The sequence below is a fragment of the Gavialis gangeticus genome, unplaced genomic scaffold (genome assembly GCF_001723915.1).
Source record: "Gavialis gangeticus isolate Ggan-Ray unplaced genomic scaffold, GavGan_comp1, whole genome shotgun sequence".
NCBI classification, from domain to species: Eukaryota; Metazoa; Chordata; order Crocodylia; family Gavialidae; genus Gavialis; species Gavialis gangeticus.
The window spans coordinates 31634211-31656180 of NW_017729028.1; the positions used below are offsets into that span (position 1 = coordinate 31634211).

General features: G+C 47.3%; 1 protein-coding gene across 1 annotated transcript in view; it reads left to right on the forward strand.

The window, feature by feature from the left end:
• The window catches only part of MSRA (methionine sulfoxide reductase A), a 541610-nt gene that overhangs the window by 273223 nt on the left and 246417 nt on the right, over positions 1 to 21970 (forward strand). Inside the window, exon 3 of the mRNA XM_019520901.1 lies at positions 15665 to 15784. Coding sequence (XP_019376446.1) covers positions 15665 to 15784 — 120 coding nt within the window. The remainder of the gene's footprint in view (positions 1 to 15664; positions 15785 to 21970) is intronic.

Sequence of the window (21970 nt, forward strand, 5' to 3'; positions counted from 1 at the left end):
TAAGCCTTCCTCTGGTCCCATTTGGAAGGTAGAACTGGTAGCTAAATAAATCAGATTCAAACCCAGGGCCAAGTCCTGCCCTGGCCAACAGGGCTAGGGGAAACGGGGAGACTGGCAGCTGTGTCCTCTGCTCCCCAGAGTCATGTTGGCTGGGGCAGGACTTCACGCGGTGGGTCTGGGGGAAGCACTGTTGGCTGTCTTTTACTGCTGCACTGTATCAGAGCAGCCTGTGCCCCCATCGAGTGCTTGCTGCCTGCATTTGGGCTGGCAGCACAATCTGGCTCTCTAAAGGTTTCACTGTGTGTGCTGGCATGGGGGCTGGTCCTAGCACTCTCTTCAGCCTTGGCTTCAGGCTGCCCTGATGCTTTTGCGAGTTTGAGGATGAGGAAGAGGCTTCTGGTACCCTGCCCTGTCCCCCAGCCTCTCGGCATACCAATACCTGTTATTTTCCCAAATATATATTTAAAACTAAAACTCCTTCCCTCTACTTGACACTGTCAGGCATTTAAAATTCTCACTAACAGATGGATGAGCAAGAAGAATGTTCTTTATGGTTTCATCTTCAGTAGTGCAGCCTGAGGTCCTAGTAGCATTGAAGCAGCTTCTGAATCTGCCCTGTGGAAACGTGTCTTTGAGGGCTGGCTTTGGGATCCCAGGCTGCAGGCCAGCATGGATTTGGCATGTCACAGAAATGATGCATCCGTTCCCCAGAGTACGAGCCATGAGTCCCTGTCTGCTGGACTGCTGGCAGGGCGAGGGGGAGAGAGCGTGTTCATAATGCTGCCTCAGTGCTGGAGATAACTATGGGCCTTGAACAAAAAGAGGATAAAGCATGAGGAGGCATGGGAGAAAAGAGCCTCAAAGGAAAATACCGTATATCTGCATATGCTTTAATGCAATGCAACATTGCATAGGCAGTTGAAGCAGGTATGTAAAAATCAGCATCCCTGAAGAATGGATGATGTCAAGACAAAATGCCGAGAAAGGGGAAGTGCAGCAACACCAGGCCCTAGGGGTGGCCATGATGCCTCTTGGTGGTCAAACAATTCCTCCCTACTCCAGCTCCTTGGGGGACCCTCCCTTTTCTACCCCACCTGCTGCACCTTGATGTATCTTGTCATACTTAGGAGACTTGTTGTCCATGTGCCTGGCTGGCACCAGTCATACCCCTTTGGTGCTAAATCATGGCCCCCTTGGGCCTTCCATGACTTAGGGTGGAAACTGCCTCGGGGGTGATAATCGTGGTCTCTGGCCTCCTCTATAGCCGTGCCCATGCCTCCCAGATATTACTCCGTGTTCATTTGAAGGGGGACCCCTGGCCCCAATGCAGCTTTTGGCTCTCAGGCCTTGCACATTTGTCTGGGCCTCAGCCTTCCTAGCTTTGGCCCTTTTATTCTGTCTGTGCCCCTCAGCCCAGGTCCACTGCCCCAGGCTTTGGCTCCTGGTCCCTAGACCTGCCTCGCACTTGCGTGCTCCGGGCCCCTGGCCCTGTCCTGCACTCTCATGCTCCAAACTGGTCCTCAGCCCTCTTGGTCCCTGACCCCAGGCCAGCCTGCTCTCACTCTACTCGCCCTCCACCCCCTGGGACCCTGACCCCAGGCTCAGTTGTCTATGGCAGAGTGCTCCACCAGGCACGCCGTGGCCTCCTCCCCTGACAGCCACAATCCAGTCCTTTGGTGTTAAACTTCACCGTAATACAGATATAAGCCAACAGCTTCCAAACTAAAATACATCCCTGCTCAGGGTCAGTGCTTCCACTCCAAGCTATATTTCCCCCTTAGCTGTCTCCATCCAGCTCCCCTGAGTAGCTTGGATGTCTTTTAGCTGTCGCCATCCAGCTCATGGGTATCTGTGGGCTGGCTTCCTGAAGCCCCTGCCTCCCAGGAGCTCTTTCCCCTGAGGTTTGCAGGCCCAGACTGCCCTCCTTGCTCCGGGCACTGGTCTTATATGCCTCTAAGCACCACTCTTTCCAGTCAGGTGGCTCTTCAGCCCCCCATAGGTGTTTCCCCTTTGCTGTCACAGGGAGGTAGGTGCCCTGAGAAGGTGATGCGTGGAGCCAGTAGAGCTACAGGGTTCTGCTCTCTTGCACCTTGTATTTCTGGCCTTGGCACTCTTGCTATCCATCCTGCCCAGATTCAGCAGGAGATGGGGAATGTGCCCTCTAGTATTTCTATGGCCTGGTGGGTGGGGCAGCCTGAGAAATGGGTTTGAATCCCCTTAGGTTGAAGGAATCAGAGAATCCAGTCCCTGGATGACTGCTGCGATCGCTAGTGGGTGCTGTGCTCTATACTGAACTCAGTGGTGTCAGTGGTAGCCAGGACTACACCTAACGAGTGAGGCTTTCCAAGGACTTGCATGTATACGAGGTCTCTTCCCCAGCACCCATCTAGATCAGAGGCATAGTAGCCAGGCAGGCGTGTGCCCGAGGCGGTTGCTAATGCATGGGGCAGCACCAGCTCCTGTCACTCCTGTTACAGCAGCGTGGGCAGCTGCGACTGTGGCAGTGGTTGCTTTTCCACCCCCCAACAGTAGCTGGGGCTGCTGCCCTGGTCACCTCCCGTTAGTTATGCTACCGTTCTGGATTGCTGCAGAGCTTGGATGCTCAAACTGAACCACTTCTGTGCATGCCTGGAAGCCAGGGTCTCTGTCCCTAGGAACTCTGCAGTCCAAAATGGAGTCACCAGATGAATTTAACCATCAAATGAGTTTTGTGGCCTTCTGCTCTCTCGACTCTAGGTCCCTCCTTAGATGCCTACAGGATGAACCTGGATCCAGCCTTTTGTCTTCCTGTGACTCAGTTTCCCCATGAGTAAAATAAAGATAATAATACCTATGTAACCTTCTAAACTGCATGGAGATCTATGACTGAACCATGCTATATGAAAGTTAAGTATTGTTATGAGACAGGATGGAAACAAACATTGCAGATAGAAAATGGGAAAGGCAGAAGGAGAACAGTTTACAGCAATACGATCATGGCGTTGCTTTGATCAGTAATGAGTGCGTCTAGAAAACTTCATAATTCTTTAATGGTCTTTGCGGTCTATTGTTACAAAATTCTGTTTGATTTTGATTGTACCTAGTGCGTTTCTAACAAAGCAAGGAATAATATTACAAAGTAGGAGCATAAATAAATCTGAGCTTTATAAGCAATCATCTTTTGTGCATGCCTTCTAGACGCTTTCAGGTTTGCAGCTGATAACTTTGACTAATCCATATGTAATATTTCAAAAGTTATTAAAGATTAGGTGAATTAAGATATCATCATCTGTTCTGTTTTGACACTGCTAAAGGTTCATCCATCTTAATGGAATAACTGCTTGCTTTAGTTATTTAAGAAAAACACCTTGGATTTTTCTCATTTTTCACAAGCTTGCAGATGACTCATATTGCTCACAGAAACATGGTTTTTTACTGGAATGCAAAGCTACAGATGAATTAAGAAATTGTTTAAATGATGTAAGTCTTGTGAGTAGAGCTTGAAAATATGGCAACAGAGTCCCAAAAAGGACTCAGAACATTAGCATTCCTTCCCAGACGGGGTGATTAATATTGTTTATAGGGATGAATAAGCTTTAAAAGGTTTCAGTGTGAATCTGTTTGATTGTGAAGTTCAGAAGCGTATCATTTGTTAATGCCTTTTGAAATTCAGGTTAGAGTCAGTCAAAACCTATCACTAAAACAATTGTTTTTGTTTTACAAATTGGTGATTACAAAATGACAAATAACTTTAATGCTCAAGTGCTCTGCCACAAATCCCACTAGGTTTAAACCATGCTTTCGTGGAGAGTAGAACATTTGTTTTCCATGATGTTATCTGCCCATCTCTATGGCCGTAACTCAGGGGTGTCAAACATGGCCCGTGGAGATGGGTCCACTCTCTTTCTCTGAAATTTCCTTTTGGGTTTCTCAGCACCCTCTGCAAGCTTAGCAAAGAAGAAGAGTTGAAGATGGTCTTAGTATCCTTCACTACTGTATATCAGACAGTAGTGTTCTCTGGAGACGTGTCTACACATTCATTAATGCAGCGAACTTACTGCACATTTAGTTTAGCGCTTTCTTAATGAAGTACTAACTGAATGCACAGTAACTACATTTACTGCACAGTAGTGCCAGTGCACGTTTTTTTCATGACAGTTACTGTGCAGTAGCTTATTAGCATGGCTTTTGACCAGCATGCTACTGTGCAGCGTTATTAGGCTACCGTGCAGGAAGCATCTTGTGTAAGGTAACCCTAACCCTAACCAGTGACACGGTTGTCTCTTTGCTTGTCTGTTGCATAGAAACCTTTATGCCAGGGTGGTTCATGTCTGCCATGTCCAAGTGCTGGAGGGCCGCCCTGATACACTGTGGCAATGGCACCTGCAGCAGCCAGATTCCCCACCAGCCCACCCACTTGGCGCACATTGTATAAGCTGCCAACCGCCAAGAAGACTGGCGACTTGCAGTGGTGGTTGCTGCATGCCATCCTAGCCACTGGCACGTTTGCATCTCACTTTGACCCAGCTACCTTGATGGCCTGCCTCTTCTGCCCTGGGGGCATTGAAGAGAACCTATTTTACACCTTCCTTGACTGTCCCCGCCTGCGGCCACTCTTTGTTGCCCTCGAGCTGCTGCTGCTGGTGCTGGGCAGGAGCCTCTTGGAGATCATCTATGTGTGCTCCTACATGTACCGGGCGGCCGAGTGGGGCCCTGTCTGCCTGGCCAACTTTCTACTGGATCATGGCCGTCCTTAAGAGCCGCCACAGCTGGCTTGCTGGGACTAGTTCAGACGATGCCCTGCGGCTTTTCGGCCTCCTGGTGCAGGTGCGCCTCTTGCTGGAGTTTGAGCATGCTGTGCTCTGGTGGGCGGTGCCCGCCTTTGAGGCACGCTGGGCCCTTGAGGGAGCGCTGTGCCATGTGGAGGACGGCCATCTTCAATACACGCTCTAACGTAATGACCGGTCTGGGCCACTGGGCAGGCTCGGTGTCAAACTGCGACTCCCTGATCGTGCCACACCCTGGGCCCTCACCACGCTGCTTTTTTCCTTTGTGGTGGAAGTTGAAGGTGTTGTCACGTGCATGATTCGGTAGAGCAGGGTAGGAATTATTTGCTTATAGAGGGCTTTGGACTGTGTGACCGGTGTCCTGACTGCATAACGGCATGTTAGGCACAACGTGTAATACTGCGAAGGTGTCTGTCACAGTGTGATGTCATGAGTGTGATGACATGGCGCTCTTGGTTTGATGGTAATTTGTTTGTCTTTGTTTTGTATGTTGGATCTGGACCCCAGAGAGGCCAACTTTTTGTACCCTGAACCCCTGAAAAGAGTAGTTAAAAAGTCAAAGTCCTTCCTTCCTTCCTTTTTTTCTCCTGGAGGTACTGGAATACCAGGCTGATGTGTGGAGTGGATGGAGCAAGCTCCAAGCTCATCTCCCAGTTCTAAAAATCCATTTAATATAAAGTCCTCACATCAAGGGCATATCAGTTATTAAACTCCTTTCTGTTTCTGTCCATTCTCTATCCCCTGTTAATGCAGCCAGGAAGGAAAACACCAGAGATTTTGTGATATTATTAATAAATCCATCTGGAAGGAAGAGCGCTGCAATGTCTGGATGTCATGAAGGTTTCAAGAAATAGCCAAGCATGAAGACTTGTACCCAAGTTTTAACAAGATTATTAGTCATTTCTTGCAAAATAAGCAAGCATCATGTCTTACATATTTGTGTTAACTGTAAGCCAGATATCAGGTTTGTGAAGGGGAAACTGGACAAGGAATGCTGTGTGTTTGAAGAGAAATGGAGGCTCTCATCCATCTTCACAGAAGGGAATGGAAAGCCCATATGTTTGATTTGTAAAGTGAGTAGCGGCTCTTTCCAAAAGAACACAATGTTAAGAGACTTTATGAGTCATGCCATGGCACCTAGTATGACAAGTTTACTGGAAGTTGCGTGAAGACAAAGTGATTGAATTAGAACAGTCGTTGAAAAAGTAACAATCCATCTTCATACGAGCGCACCATGGAAATGACAGAGCAGTAAGCGCTAGCTATGCTCTTTCGCAAGAAATAGGCGCTTCTCAAAAGCTCATTGCTGAGGGAGAGAATGTATGACAAAGGCATTTCTTCCTGAAGAAATACGATGAAGGCTGAAGATACTGTGTGTCCAGAGAATGGCAAACTTTTGCAACTGTTAACCTCTCCAGACACCTTGCAGCCGACAGAAGCTGTGACTTATCTGATAATTTGCAGCGTCACCTCCAGAACAAGGCAAAGGCATTTTTGCTTCTTTTCAGTAGAAACTGATGAAAGCACAGATGTGAATGACGTTGCTCCGCTAGCTCTGATCATGTTGATAAAGGTAGGGAGGTGGCAGAGACACTTGTGGAGTTAGTGCCAATGTATAACGGGGCCCAGCTGCAAAAGCTGCAAACCGTCTGACCTGGAGTAAACTGCCAGGAAATAGGTTACGGGGTGCAGCGCTCCAGGCAGATAATTGGGGAATGGCTGCAGCAATCTGTGTGGGACCGCGACTGTGAGTGCATAGGCCCTGTGCCTGGTGAAGAGTGAGACACAGAGCATGTGACCAGAAGGGGGGTGTGTATCTCTGTATAAGGCCAGCTTCTGGACTAGAGAAATCACTCCAGCCCTGAACGTGGGAAGGATTGGTGCTCCCTGGACAGTAGCTAGACTGAAGGAACCCAGAGGACCTGGTAGGAGGCAGCTCATAGAGACAAGGGCTCTTTCTGTGGTAAGGGAAGCTGGAGGGTTTTGGCTTTTTTCAAACAAGTAATGCTGTTTTTTGTTTCTTTAAGCTGCAAGGAATTGGGTGGCTAGAAACAGAGACCACAGCAGGGCTCCCTGTGGGGTACACTATTGATTACTTGGTTTGCTGAGGGCAGTAGCCCTACAAAAGCACTGTAAGCATTCAGTGGTGGACACTGTGTTGACTGAAGGTGTCAGACAGGGTAGTAGCTCTCTGGGATAGCCCGTTCAGGACAGGCAAGTGCCCTTAGGGAGGGCACCACAAGGGCAGAGCTGTGAGAGGGGCACTCTGGGAATGCTAGGTGGCCTGTCTGGGACATACAGCATGCCTAAGGAGGGCACCATGAGGTCTTTGTTGGGGCCAGAGCTGACGGATCACAGCTGTGTTCAAAGGGAGCTGCAGCAGCTCCCAAGAGGTGCTCTGGCCATACCAGGTGGCCTGTCCACAAAGGGCAGAGTGTAAATAAGTCCAAGCAGTGGGCAGAGGCAGTGGGGGCAAGCAATCCCTGCAGGCTAAGCTAGGGCTGATGGCCCAAAGTTCAGTTAGGCCTAATTGGATTCCAGATTATAATGGGAGAGAACAGAGTGAGCCTGGGAAGTCATTGGGTGGTTGTTGGTGAGGTTCATTTGGACCAGTGTGATTTAGGGTTAGGCCACCCAATGAAGAGCGGGGCAGAGCAAGTCACCGAAGGCCAAACGGTGGTGTCCTGAGGGTAGCCTCCCAAATTTATATTAGTTTTACATCAAGCCATTAGTTTTACATCAAGCCAAGTGCAGGGCAGTACTTTGGTAAGCTGAAGTATAGAACAAGCCTAGAGTGGCTGCCAGGGGGTGTCACAGCTGACGTCAGAGGCAGGTCCTTGTAGATGAGTGAAAGACTCATCTACAGGAGAGGACCTTTTCAAGAGTATGGCGACAGCTGTGGACAAATTAGGTGTGACCTGAAAAAGGGCAGTGAGTTTTGCAAGAGGGGGAGCTTGTTCTATGGTAGAAAGATTTGGGATGAAACTGAAACAAGTGCAGTCAGTCAATGCAGGCCATGAGCGTTGTGTGTTTTGTTGCATTCTGCATCTGGAGGCTCTCTGTGCCAGAATGCTGGGAGTGGACCATGTGATAAATATTGGGGTAAAAACAGAGAATTTAATTCAAGCCAGGGCTCTTAACCATTGGCAATTCAACCAGATCTTGGAGGAAGACAACTTTTGGCGTGGACTGCTGTAATATATTTAAGTGTATTACCTGAGCAGGGCTGTCTTAAAGTGTTTCTTCAAACTGCAGCATAAGATTGAAATATTTCTGAGAGAATGAGAAGCCTGGGGCTAAACCACAAGATGAAGAATGGTTACAAGACTTTGTCTTCTTGGTGAACATAATGGGGCATCTCAAGGTTCTCGGCATGAGAATGCAGCATTGGGACGAGGTTGTAACTGAGTTCTATGACGCTGTGCATGACTCTGAAATGAAGTTGTTTCTTTGGGAGAAACAGCTCTCAGTGCAACGCAGCATGTTTCCTCACTTTGAAGTAACCGCCCAGTGCTGCTGGGATTGAAGGTGGTGAGGACGTAGAGGCTCAGGATTGCTGATCTCAGGCATCAGTTACAGGGCAGGTTATCTTGACTTTTAGAGCTATGATGCAGAATTCAGATGTTTCAGTGCTCTGCTTTCTGTCTCTGAATGATGCCCCTGAGGAGCTGCAAATGAAGCTCACTGATCTTCAGTGAACACTAAGCTGAAGAATACGCTCTCAAAGGTATGGATAACTGGGAGAAAATGATCCAGTAATAAATCCCTTGATATCAAAGAAGTTATCCATGTTTATGAGCACATGTGTGCGCAAACAGATCTCAGTAGTACAACAAATCAAAAGTGCACTTACTACTGAATGGGCATGTCTACACATGCTAGTAATGTGCTTTTGGTTTATTGTGCAGTAAACCTTTCCCAGGACCATGTCTACACATCCACCTGTTGGGAGCAAATTTGCTCCCAACAGGAGCAGCTCAGTACAGAGCTGATCCTGCCCTGCTCTGCCCCGCTGCAGCAGCCAGGGTGAGGTCCAGGCTCCCCCAGGTGCTAGCTCAGGTGCTGGTAGGAAGCATAGGCCAGTCCTGGTGTGCATGGGGCCAGGAGAGCTCTGCTTGCTGAAGTGGCAGCTGTGCTCTGGCCTTGTGCACATTGGGACACACAGCTTCCAGGCGCGGCCTCTGCCCAGTAGGGGGCTCACCAGGAGCTCTCTCGGGTATAGGGCAGCTGTTGGTGAGCCTCATACCAGGTGGACCCCCAGCTTGGGAAGGAGCTGGCCAGGAACTGTCCTGCAAGTGGGGCAGCTGCTGGAGAGCCCCATGCCCCCCCGCTTTGCAGAGGGCTTGCCAGCATCTGTCTGTCTTGCAGGATAGTTCCTGGCCAGCCCTCTAACGAGTTGGGGTTGGTACAGGGCTCATCAGCAGCTGCCTTGCTTGGGGTCCCTAGTCCCTGCCTGCCCCCCACTGAAGCTCTGCATGGTTCCCAGTCCCTGATCACCCTCAGGATTTCCTAACTCTGTGCCACGCAGAGCTGCTCCAGGGGGTGAGTGGGGCCTGGGTTCCCAGCCCCTGCTTGCCCTCTGGAGTTCACAACTCCATGCAAAGCTGGTCTGGAGAGTTCACTCTGCCCCCCCATCTGGGCTCTCAGCTCCCAGCAAGCAGATGGGAGCTCTGGAGAGCGAGTGGGCACTGGGAACTCAGACTCTACTTGCGTTCTGGAGCTCCCAGCTCTGTGCTGGGAGCTGAGAGCCCAGATTGGGGGCAGAGAGCTCCCTAGTCCCTGCACTGATTAGCTCCTGGCTCCTACTGTGAGCCTGAAGCTGAGCAACTCCAGGACCAGGCACAGAGAGCTCCCTCTCCCCTATGGCCCTGTGCTGCCTATGCTGACTGGGAGCAAATATGCTCCCAGTCAGCATCTACATATGTGCTATTGTGCAGTAGCTAGTGTGCAGTTAACCTCGTACCTGTATTTATAGGTAGTGGCTAACTGCACGGTAACCTAATTTACTGTGAAGTAAATTCCCCATGTGTAGACTGTGAGGCTTTACTGCGCAGTAGATTAGTCTATTGAGCAGTAAAGCATCTCATGTAAGCTCCCTCAGTGACAAGTACTTGAACACCATTTTGCAAGTGACCACAGCACAGTACTTGGAAGCAAACATCAAGGACCTGGTAGCTGCAAAGACATGCCAGGTGTCCAGGAGCAGCACTGGCAATTCATGACAAGCTAATGTGTGCGTTATGATTTTTTGGTTTGAATTCATCTTCTGTTTTTTCATTTTTCTTATAAGAGCTCTGGCAAATCATTTTTGAGAATAAATTGTTGTTTTCATAGATTTGGAGCAACAATTTTTTATGTTTCCGCAAATTTAAAAAATTGATATATGCTGAAAACTGGTACTGATGTGCAAAAAAAGGTGTGTCATAAAATGTAAACCGAGATAAGTGAATAACAAATTTGGGTGAAAAAATATGTATGTGGCCCACAGGCACCTGCAAAGCAGGGAATATGGCCTGCTGACTAATTTGAGTTTGACATCTCTGCTGGAGCTTAAATGATTTAGTGTTGTGGATCATACAAGGTACTGAATAGATGGGCAGAATCGCATGAGTGCATTTTACACTGAAATTTACTCTCAGAGCTGAGTCACAAAGGAGAAAGAGGACTTCCCCACATTTTACATTAGTTGTTTTTTCAGGGACTGTAGAATCACACTTAGGTGTCTAAATCCACTTAGGTGTCTAAATCCACTTACGTGCCTAATACAATCTGGTCATTAACAGTTTACGTAACAAAAACATCCACATGTTATTTAGCATGATCATGATGATGATGATATATGGGAGCGTCTATAGTCTAACTGAGATCAAGGCTCCATTGTGCTAGTCACTGCTCATATGGCACATATTAATGACAGTTCATGCCCTGAACGGTCCATTTATTTCCTAAAATCCTCATTCCAAGAGGTGTTATGTTGTGATTCAGGATTTCATTGGTGTCTGTCTTAACAGAACATCTTATGACAGTTTTTCCCTGACAACCTAGCAGTATTTTAGCCAAGTAGGGAACATGAGATTTTTTTTAAAGCCTTTATATGCGGTTCCTGTATGTGTGAGATTTTATCATTTGTTCAAGGTGCTAGCCAGTTTGATAAATGCAGTAGAGGCCAGAGAGCACCAAAAGGACAAGAGACCTCCCTCTCATGCTGGAGCAGGATCATTAGACCAAGAGATTAACTAATTACAGGGAACAGAGAATAAGCACATAGTAATTAGGGATGCTCCTTACAGGTTTAAAACAAGGAATTAAGAGGGGGACACCTGGCTGGGAAACCAGAGTAGTGCCCATTGCTCTAGGAAAGTCCATAGACTTCATAGATTTCATAGAACTTAGGGTTGGAAGGGACCCTACAAGATCATTGGGTCCAGTCCCTTGCCCAAGGGCAGAAAGTCAGCTAGGATTAAAGGATCCCATCAAGATAAATGTCCAAATGTTTCTTGAAAGTGTGCAGAGAAGGTGCTTGCACCACCTCTGGGGGGCGTCTATTCCAGGCCTTGGGGGTTCAGACAGTAAATAAGTTTTTCCTTATGTCCAGCCTAAAATGGTCTTGCAGGAGTTTGTGGACATTGGACCTTGTCATCCCCTGGGGTGCTCTGGTGAACAGGTGTTCCTCCAGACCCTGAGGCACACCCCTTATGTACTTAGAGGTTGCCACCAAGTCACCCTGAGCCTGCACTTCTCCAGGCTGAAGAGTCCCATGGCTTGCAGCCTCTCTTCATAAGGCCTTGTGGCAGGGCACTGTTGGTGCCTTCCACTTTAAGGGCTGGATCAGGCACCTAGCAGGTGCCTGATGGCAGCAGTTATTTTGAAAACCTAGTATATAAGGACTGCAGTCTGCTGCTGCCAGCCCAGGCAGAAACATCTCCTAGCTGGGCTGCAACAGGAACAACCCAGGAGGTAAGGGCAAGAGCTGACGGGGATGGATAGGAGGCTCTTGGTCTTGGGTATGACCTAAAACTGCACCTTGCCAGGGATGGATGGCCTGGTGGGGCTCCTAGTGGTGTGGGAGCCCCCAGGAAATGCCAGGCCAGTTACTACCCTGGTGAAAGGTGGGTTGGGGTGCCTTAATAACCCCAGCTCCCACAACCAGGTGGGTAACCCCATAATAGGGCTGAGAAGGTGGACCCGTGAGAGAGAGTGGGCTAGATGCTCAAGAAACCTGACTTGAGGCACCCTCGACTGGACAATGATGGGGCCAGGACCAGAATGGTCAAAGGGACCAGAGGCCCACTGTAAGGGATGCGCAGAGCCAAGGGCCTGGGGTGCTGACTGGCCTTGAAGGTGAAGGCATGGGCTGTGGTGTAGGGAAGGTCAGAGCCACAGATAGTGCCCCCTGGCATCAGGGCGTGTAATGGACTGTTTCCTGCATTTACCACCAGTTTATGGAACAATAAAGTTGTGGCAGGAGAGACTGGGCAGATTGCCCAGAGAGACAGGTGGGCAGGCCAGCATGAGATCTGGCCCCAAGAGTTGCCCCCTGTCACAGGCCTGTTCTCTTGCCCTCTGATCATGCATGTGGCTCTCTGGACTCCTTCAAGTTTCTCCACATCCTTCCTGAATTGTGGAGTCCAAACTTGGATGCAGTACTCCAGCTGTGAAAGTTAGTGTAGAAGAGGAGTATTTCTGGATACTGAAGCTCTGGATTTAGTCATGGTGATGTTCACTAATGATGCTGATAGTTCAGAGAAGGGGCACATATTGCCAAGTAATTGGTACGTACAGCCTTTGGAGCAATATTGGCTGTAGTAAACTATGGACACTGGCTCTGCTGTGAGCTGAGCTGCAAGAAAGAGAACATAAGAACTGCCATTTACTGGGTGAGTCTACACGACATGCTATATTGCCGTAGCAGCGAGCTACGGTGATGTAGCTCATTGCTATGGCAACATAGCATTGGTGGGCATGAACCATGACACCGATGTTACTGTGCAGTAGCAACGTGCTACCGCACAGTAGCTCATTGCTGCTGTGCAGTGGGGTTGGAAACAACCCGTGCACCACTGGGACTGCGCAGTAATAGTGGCTACTGCGCAGTCATTTTGTACTTACTTTAGCAAGCACTAAATGACTGCACAGTAACAGTTGCAGGGTCGGGTGCACGTGTAGATGCACCCACTGGGTCAGACGACAGGTCTATCTTGGCCAGTCTCCTGTGTCGCACAGTAAACAAGATATGATCAGGGGTTTTGTCTCTTACAGCATTTAAGGTCTAGGAAGTTCAGATCCAGGGGCTTAGCCGCTAACTCCCAAGAGGATGAAAGAAGTACCAGAACAAGAGGAAGACTGGAAGGACTGAGATTATTGAGAGAAGGCTGAAGGGAGGATTTGATTACAGTTTTCAAATACCTGAAGAGTGTCTATAAAGAGGATGGTGATTTACTATTCTGTGCCCACAGGGGACAGGATGAGAACAAATAGTTTTAAATTAGAACATGGGAAATTTAGGTTGGGTATTAGAAAACTTTCAATGTATGAGTGATTAAATATTGGATTGCTGTGTTCTGCAATCTTCATTTTTGGAAGTTTTAAAGTCCCCTGTTCTTTTAGTTGTGCTTCAGTGGCAACCGTATGTAGATTTTTAGGCCCAAATCTGTACAGTGTTATTGCGAAATCCACCACTGACAACTGATTTATGTCACTGGAATTAATTTTGTGTTAGATAACCTGCAGCTTTAAAAGGGGCTGTTGGCTGCCCTAGGATGAAGGGATCTGCTGCTGCTGATGCCCCCAGCCAAGGTTCTGCATGGACCAGAGTAACAGCATCACTTCCCCCCACCCTGCTTTTGGGGGCTGAACCTGGACCGGAGGAAGGCTGGGGGGCTGAGTAGGCAAAATGCATGGCTAGAGAAGCCCCAGCCAGCCAGCAGTTTTAGAAGGGACTCTTAAAAGGACCAGCAGCAACAGAGACAGGATGAAGGGCTATGCTTTTTTCTTTTGGTTTTGTTCTTTGTTTTAATTGAACAATGTGTTTTCCTTGTGAGGACAGGGATAATCAATAGGTTTTGGAGACAGCAATGGCACCTCTTTGAAAGAGTGGGGTATGGCTGGGAAGGGAAGCAGGGCAGTGGTACAATTCCCCTACATGTAAGGCAGGGGAGTAAGAATAGGTGGCTGGCTTGGGCTGGGGGGACCCTCCTTGGTCAGAAGCAGAGAGCAGGCAGGGGGGTGGACTGAAATAAATTGATTTTTTTTTCCTTGGGGTGAGAGACTTGCCATTATATAAATCTATAAAAAAGCAATCTTTTCTTTCAAAGGTTTAATAGGGAAACAACAGGAAAAAACATACACGATAGATTGCTTAGGTACTAATAGCAGTCACAGGACACTTTTCATCCTCACAAAGGATACTAGATAAAACCTTCAAGAGAATCTTGAATTTAAGTCTTGTTTGTTCCCAATCACTGGTGATCATGTAGGGTACTTAAGTCCAATAATAGGTTCAAGTAGCGTGTCCATGGATGGTGTAAGTTAGAGCAACAACCCTGAAGTCTGCAGAAATATGCAGAGGCTCTGCCTTAACTGGCTTGATTAAAACACACACCTACTTCAGAACGACCTGGGATCTGTCACTCCTGTCTGTGAATGGAGTTTTACTTAGGAAATGGCACATTTTAGGGCCATATTTTTCAAGCAGCAATTTCCAACTTCTAAGCCTCTGGGGGCCACACTGGACAAGCCACAGGTCACTGGGTCACCAGCTGCATGGATGGTGCCCCCCCCACTCCATATTGGTACCCGCCTCTCTCCACTACTGCACCAGGTGCCTTCCCCCCACTACTGCACTGTGCACCCCCCTTCCCACTGCTGTACGCCAGGCCATCTCTCCTCCTTACCCATGTGGTCACAATACCCCTCTCCTCTCCTGGACTTATTTGGAGCTGTCTGTGCCTTGCCACAGTGCCCCACTCCCTGGGGCGAGGGCAGGAAGCAGCAGTCAGAAAGGGAAAGGAGAGCCCCGAGTAATGTGGGGACATGTGCCCAGGTGAGAGGCTGAGGAGCCACAACGTACCCTCTCTTAGGCCACATGAGGCCTGCTGACTCCCAGCTGGACAGCCCTGTTTTTAGAGTAAGATATGTAGAAGTGCATACCTCATTTGGCTTCCCTTAAATTTATGTACACAAAAATTGTTGTATGTGTGTAAATCATGTGTTCACTAAATCACCTCTTCAGCGGGGGTATGTGAACTTGGCTGCATTGAAAGCAGTGGAGTTTTGCTGATTTATGCAGACCAGTGTCCAGTGTCTTTGGATAGCGGTCTATGTGGGCAAATGAATACGTGAGGTTTGCATGAATATCAGATGCTTGAATGCACAAGTAAGGTAAGCCCGAGAGCGTTTTCTTCTGTAAAATCTATAATTTAATAGATTATTACTTTGCCTTCTTTAAAGACTGCATATGCCAAGAAGCAGAAAATTAAATAAATGTTTGCCATTAATACAAATTATTGTGTTTTGACAGCTTGCTAATCTACTAAAGGAAAAATGGTGTTATAGGAATACATACAATTACAATTTAAGCAACTCTTTTTTCTAGGTGGGTGAAGATTCACATCATTAAAATGTGTCCCTTTGAGAACCTTGTAAGTTTTGCCATCTGTAATACGTTAATATTCAGAAGTGTCAGACTAATACAGCTTTATCTAAGCTTTCTTCATGAAGGAGAATGGATTTGCACAGAATCGTATATCCATGGCTAATCTTAGTGAATATTTGACCATCACATACCAGTTGTAGAAGTCATTTGCAGTGCAGACTGTCTTAATGAATTAATGTTCAAGTGACTGATTTAGTATTGAGTAGATTTTGACATCTTGTTACGTACTTCACACATTATACAGGTATGGGCTGTTTCTGGGGAGCCGAGAAGACATTTTGGAGGCAAAAAGGAGTCTACTCAACTCAAGTGGGTTATGCTGGAGGATATACCCTCAATCCTTCCTATGAAGAGGTCTGTACAGGTATGGCTGTGTCCTTCGAGTTTACAGAACATGGGCATGATCCTGTGAGATACTGAGCTATGTCAGTGTGAGTTGAAGCTGGTCAGAACTTCTCAGACCTGGTCCCATAAAAAATGACTGTTATTTAATGTACTAATTCTCCATAAGTGGGGTTGGAGTGTTGTAGCTGTAATGGTCCAGGAAATATGTAAGAAGCAAGGTTTTTTGGGCTAGATACAGACATTACACACAAACTGGTTTAAGTGATCAGAAATTGGTTTAAACCTGTAACAGGACAGATGTTCACTAGTGCACATAAACCAGTTTCAAAATGGCTGAAGCCAGTTTGAGATAAACCTGGTTGAATGTAGTATCAGACTAAACTGATTTGGGCCAAACCGATTTTTGCAATGTCTGACCCAGACCCCTTGCTGGTTTAAATTAAATCAGACTTCCCCAGCATCCTGGCACTCTCTCTGGGCCGGGAGGGGCTCTCTGCTCCACAGCAGGGCTGGCCCCTCCCCTCTGCTCCTTGGCTGCAGCTCTGGCAGAGACTTGCAGGCACAGCAATGTCTGCCTGGTTTCCTCCTGCTTTCCCTCTGCTTTCCCCTGCCCCTCCCCACTCGCTGCTAAGCAGGGATCCCCCATCCCCTCTGCCCTACAGAGACACCTCAGCATTACCTAGCAGACCACATGCTGACTATGGTCCGTGCTGTGGCAGACCACAGGGTCAGCTTAGGGCTTTTTGGAGCTAATCAAAGCTAAGCTGGTAATGTCCCCCCCGTTCCTTCTTTGTTTAAGAAGAGTTTGAACTAACGAGAGAGCCTGTTTTTCTGATGAGGTTATAAATACTGATAAATGCTCTGTTTTCGGGGGGGGGGGACCCCACCCTAATCCTGTTGGGGCCTGGCCATACCCCCTCAGCTAAACAGTGTGGAAGGGAAGGGAGGGCTGCTCTAGGGCCCCCTGGCTTCAAGCCTGAGCCACTTCAGGCATGTGCCTGCATTTCTGGGATGTCTGAACGTTTACAGAGTGATTCAGCCCAGTCAGGTTAGACTAGCCTGCAAAGATTGGATCAACTCAGCCTCAAGCTTTTTGAATGTCTGTCCCTAGCCTTGGTGATGTCTTTCATTGGAGCAGCTGTACAGACAAGGTATGGTAGACAAGATTTTGGGCACAAGTCCCCTTCTTCAGATTTGGGAAAGAAGCAAATACTGCAGACCTGAAGAAGGACACTTGTGCCCAAAAGCTTGTTTAACATCTCTGCCAGCTGTACAGATGGTCTGATGAAAGACATCACCAAAACACCCTTGCTTTTTTCAAAAAGACATTCTTAATGAAATTAGCAGCCCCTTTTATCTAAACAGCTCATGCTCAGCAAAGAGTCTGATGATGGAAAAGATACTGTCAGATTTTGAGCATTTTCCTTTGCCTGTTGTTTGTTGCTATATGGTTTCAGAAAATGTATTCCATAGCAACTACTGTACATTTCTTCTTTGGAAAATGACAACATGCAGTTAAAAGAAATCCCTTAATACTGACAGAAGTTTGGAGTTAGATCCTCTGCCTTGTAGTGATACCTTACATTAAATCTCTTTCAAATGATTATTGACATTTTCTTTTCTTTTCTTTTTAACCTTCTTTACCACCCCAGAGCACCCAAAATCTTTCATCTGTTTCTTCGCATGATCCAAATCATATAATTCTTTCCAGCCATTTTATACTAATGAGTAGTGTTGTTAAATCATATTCTTGCTCATCAACACAGTGGATCAAGGCAGATCCAGAGGGGGTTTGGTGGTTGGGTTGCACCCCGCTTTGTCTCTTGGCACAGGGTCTGGCTGGAGCCCCTGGAGCCCAAGGACTAAGTATTGCTGCTGCCACTGGGCCCTTCCTTTCCCCTGCTCCTGATTTCAGTGGGGAGGGGAAGGGAAGGACAAACAACAGCAGTGTTCACCCCTTTGGCTCCAGAGCCGTGGGGAAGCAGGAGCTCTAGCCAGCCCCTGCCCTGTCAGCTGGTTAGCTCCGAGCTCACTGCTCAGAAGGAGCTCTGGCAGCAGCTCAGGGCTCGCTGCAGATACGTGGCACAGCCAAGGGAAGCAGGAGGGTGTGAATCCCCACCCCCCTTCCCCATTCCTGCATCCATTACAGGTAGAGGACAACAGCTTTTAGGTTTTACTTTGCCCTTGTTCTCTTGTCAACATGCTTCATGCCAACTGCCAAGGTTGCTGTACCACTTTTAGTTATGACTTAGTACTTACAAATGACATAAAACAGTGCAGAAAGTCTAGCAGCCCTAACAGCTAATAGATACCACATCAGATGCAGAGAATTGCCATGAGATGCCAGAGCAGGAAAGAGGAACTGTCTGAACGTAAACAGAAAGGAGGTGTGAAGTATCTTTTTAAGCAAAAGTGTCACAAGTATAGGAAAATAATCATAAAATAACTATTACAGGAAGCTAATTTACATAATCACAGAGGTGAGTTCTCAGTAGTGACTATTAGCAGCAAAAATGCTCCTGAATGTAATACTAAGTGTAAAAGAAATAAGAAAAAGAATCAAGCTAGAATATTGGAAAAGGACACTGTGACCTTCGCATTAACTAATACAGTGCTGCCAACTTTTCTGGCAGGCATGCCACAAACTAAGCCCTGCACCCTCCCCCAGTGCCTCTCCAGTTGCCTTCCCTCGCCCTATCTTCTTCTCTGTTTTCTGCTCCCTGCCCTGTGCTCCTTGCCTGGTCTGCTGCTTTTCTTTCTGCTCCCTTCCCTCTCTGACACTGTGCTGCCTGCCCCCCCTCCCAGTCTGCTGTGTGCCACACACCGAAGATGCCCATCTCTCTGATGGCACCCCTGCCACAGATTGGCTACCCCTGAACTAATGCATCAACACCTGCAGACTGATGGAGAGCGCAGCAATAAGGAAAGCCATCACATGTTCTGAAAATGGCTCAGTGGATCAGTCACATCTTTCTCATTTGTCTAAATCACTATTTCCTTTCTCTCTGAAAGCTTAATCCTACATTTATTACATGCCTGGCTCTGATTCCACACTCCCTCATCCCATGCATAGGTTTTATGACTCTGCGTAATCCCGTATCCTTTTGATGCTGTCAGTCCATTCTGTTCAATGTACTCAGCATTAGCTTCTGAAAGGCCTAAAACATTGGTGTTTTTTTTTCCAGTTTTGCTCATCTCCCCATTCCCAGCACACACACGATTATGAGATAGAAAGGAATATGGTGGAAGACTGTTGAGGGTTCTTTTAGAAAGGCTGAGTACTGGTCAGGAGAGATGTGAACGGAGGATGAGCAGTGAAAAAGTATTCAAGTAAGAACAATTTGTGTGGGCATCTAATGGATTTGGAACTGCTTTTTACACCACCAACATATGTCCAGACGAGCGCAGACATTTGGTTCCCCGGGGACAAATAGCCACAGCTACTTGTCCCCAGGAAACACCTGTGCCACACATGCTTTGGTGCACAGCAGGTTACTCCGGGGGCAGTAGGGGAGGCTGGGGCTAGCACTTTGCTGACCCCAGAAGCCTTACCTGGGGTCCTGGGGGCTTCCTGGGGCTGCAGCCACTGCAATCCTGCTGGGTGCAGCCTGACTGGCAGCTGCTGCCCCGTTTTTTGTTTTTTTTTTCAATGGGTTTTTTTGGCCCCTGGGGGTGCGTCCAGATGAGCCCGCATGTGCCTCTTGTAGCATCTGAAAGCCCTTTGAGATGCTGCAAAAGGCATGTGTGGGAATAAAAAAATGTTCCCTGTGCTGCAGATTTGCAGCACAGGGGCAAAATTAGGCCTCCGGATATCCCGGGGTCAAAAAACCTGCAGAAGAAACCCCAAAACGGAGCAGTGTGCACATGGGCAGTGCTCCTTTGCAGCGCGGGGAATGCCAGGTTTTGCGGTATGTGGTGCTGCAAACACACTCATCTGGATACACCCCAGTGTTCGATCTTCTTTCTAGATCTTTGTCTGGTTGAACACCTTGGTGAGACAAGCTGGCCTATAGATTTGGTGTGAGATGGGGAGCGTTTGGGGATCACGGTTTCTCTTACTGAGCTTAGCAGTTGACTGTATTATTTGACCACTTTTTCAAAACCTTAATCCAGGGCGGGGCAAAATGTGGCCTGTGGGCCAGATGCGGCCCACCAGGCCATTCTATTTGGCCCGTGGGGCCCCTAAAAAATTAGAAAATTAATATATATCTGCCCCTGGCATGTGGCCCTCGATGGCTTGCCAAAACTCAGTAAGCAGCCCTCCGCCCAAAATAATTGCCACCCCTGCCTTAATCAGATGTATAAAGCTCAGTCCAAGAGCACTTTGGAAGTTCACTGGATTCATCAACCTTCAAGGGCAAACTTGGGTAGTTGTTTCACCCCCCAGGAAAGAAGGTAGGAAAGTTGTGTTTTCTGCTTGTATGAGGTTGGGATCAAACCCGTGTCATCCTGTACGGAAGTATGAATGGTTTCTACGAGACCCTCCTTTTAATCAATATGATATTGCCTTGTTAAGCTGATGTTTGGAAGTGAAGCTTATGAATAGACTGATAGAAAATATTTTTTACATTTTATAGTAACTACTGCTTGCTGAAAATATGAAAGGGGATTTTGGAGTGCATAAGCACTCTGAGCTATTTTCAGTGCATTGGACTAACACATAAATACACCATTTTTGGCAAGAATTAAACAACACAGGATGTTCATTCACTATGAAATATCTTCTCATATTTTGCTTACAGATGTTCAGAATAATTCTGTGTTTATCAGTATATTCATAAGCATTTGAAATCTGCATCACTCAAGTGGCACGGAAATCAGAGGGGGGAAAAAACTACCATGTTGTTATTCATAAATTGGTTGTATGCAATTACCATATAAAATCTGAAGCCAGAGACCATTTTCTTAAAAACAGGACAGTTGTTAGACTTTTGGTGCACTGTGAACATCCAAGCAGTTCATTTCATTCTGTAACACGTATTTCTGTTAAGATGGAGCTATCCTACAGCAAATCTGCCTGTGTTTTTCCAAATCTTTTCTGTAATAGGCAGAGACAAATGCATTTATTTAGCTTAGCCTGTTTAGAATGGGGCAACCCCCTGCTATTTTGAAACTCGCAGTATCTTTTACACGAACTGATAAGCCATAAAAATTAACAGCAAAAGGTCAAAGTGTGCAGCACACCTTTAATTTGGGTTTCGTGTTCCATGAAAGATTCAAATGTGAAAGTGTTTGCCAAATCATATGCAATGCACATATGTTTTTAAGGGGCACCAGTGCATCCTGCTTAGCGGATAGTGTTCAAGGCTGCTCCCTACATCTAGGAGTTCCAGGTACCTTGAAAATTTCTGAGCATCCGAGAGCCACCCTGACAATTTCTTGGTGTTTGGAAAAGAGGGTGGAGAAAGACCAAATGAATTTCTTGTTCTGTTACCACCACTCCTATTGGCCAGTTAGTGATTTACAAAGTTAGACCCATCGATGTCACATCTTAATAATGTATTAGACAGGAAGCAAGGCTGCCTTTCAAGCTCACTCTTAGGGAAGGTTAGTGCATCTTCACTGTATGAAATGAAGCCTCAGCGATCTGCTGCATATTGTGAATACTTGCAAGTAAACAGCATGGTCGCCAGTGTGGGTGGTACAAGCCTGGATAACCCGAGGACCGTTTTTTCAAAAGCTAGTGTTGAGCATTTCTAACCTGATGCAGCTTCCTCTTGATTAGGAAAAAAACAATCAGCAAAAGGAAAGATATCTGTGTCCTCTTCAGAATGTCCCCATGTCCCTTACAGATGGTTAATTCATACATGGGATCATTTGCCACATGGTTTAATTTGCCTTCTTCCATTTCTCTGCCATCACCCCTCTTCCCCGTTATCATAGAATCATAGAAAGGGAGGGTTGGAAGGGAGCTCAGGAGGTCACATCTAGTCCAACCCCCTGCTCAGAGCAGGACCAGCCCCAACTACATCCTCCCAGCCAAGGCCTTGTCTAGTTGGGCCTTAAAAACCTCCAAGGATGGAGAGTCCACCACTTCTCTGGGGAGCCTGTTTCAGTGCTTTACTAACCTGCTAGGGAGAAAGTTTTTCCTAAAATCTAACCTCAGCTTCCCTTTGCTGCAACTTGATCCCATTGCTCCTTTATCCTGTTATCTGCCACCACTGAGACCAGTTCAGCGCCATCCTCTCCAGCACCCCCCTGCAGA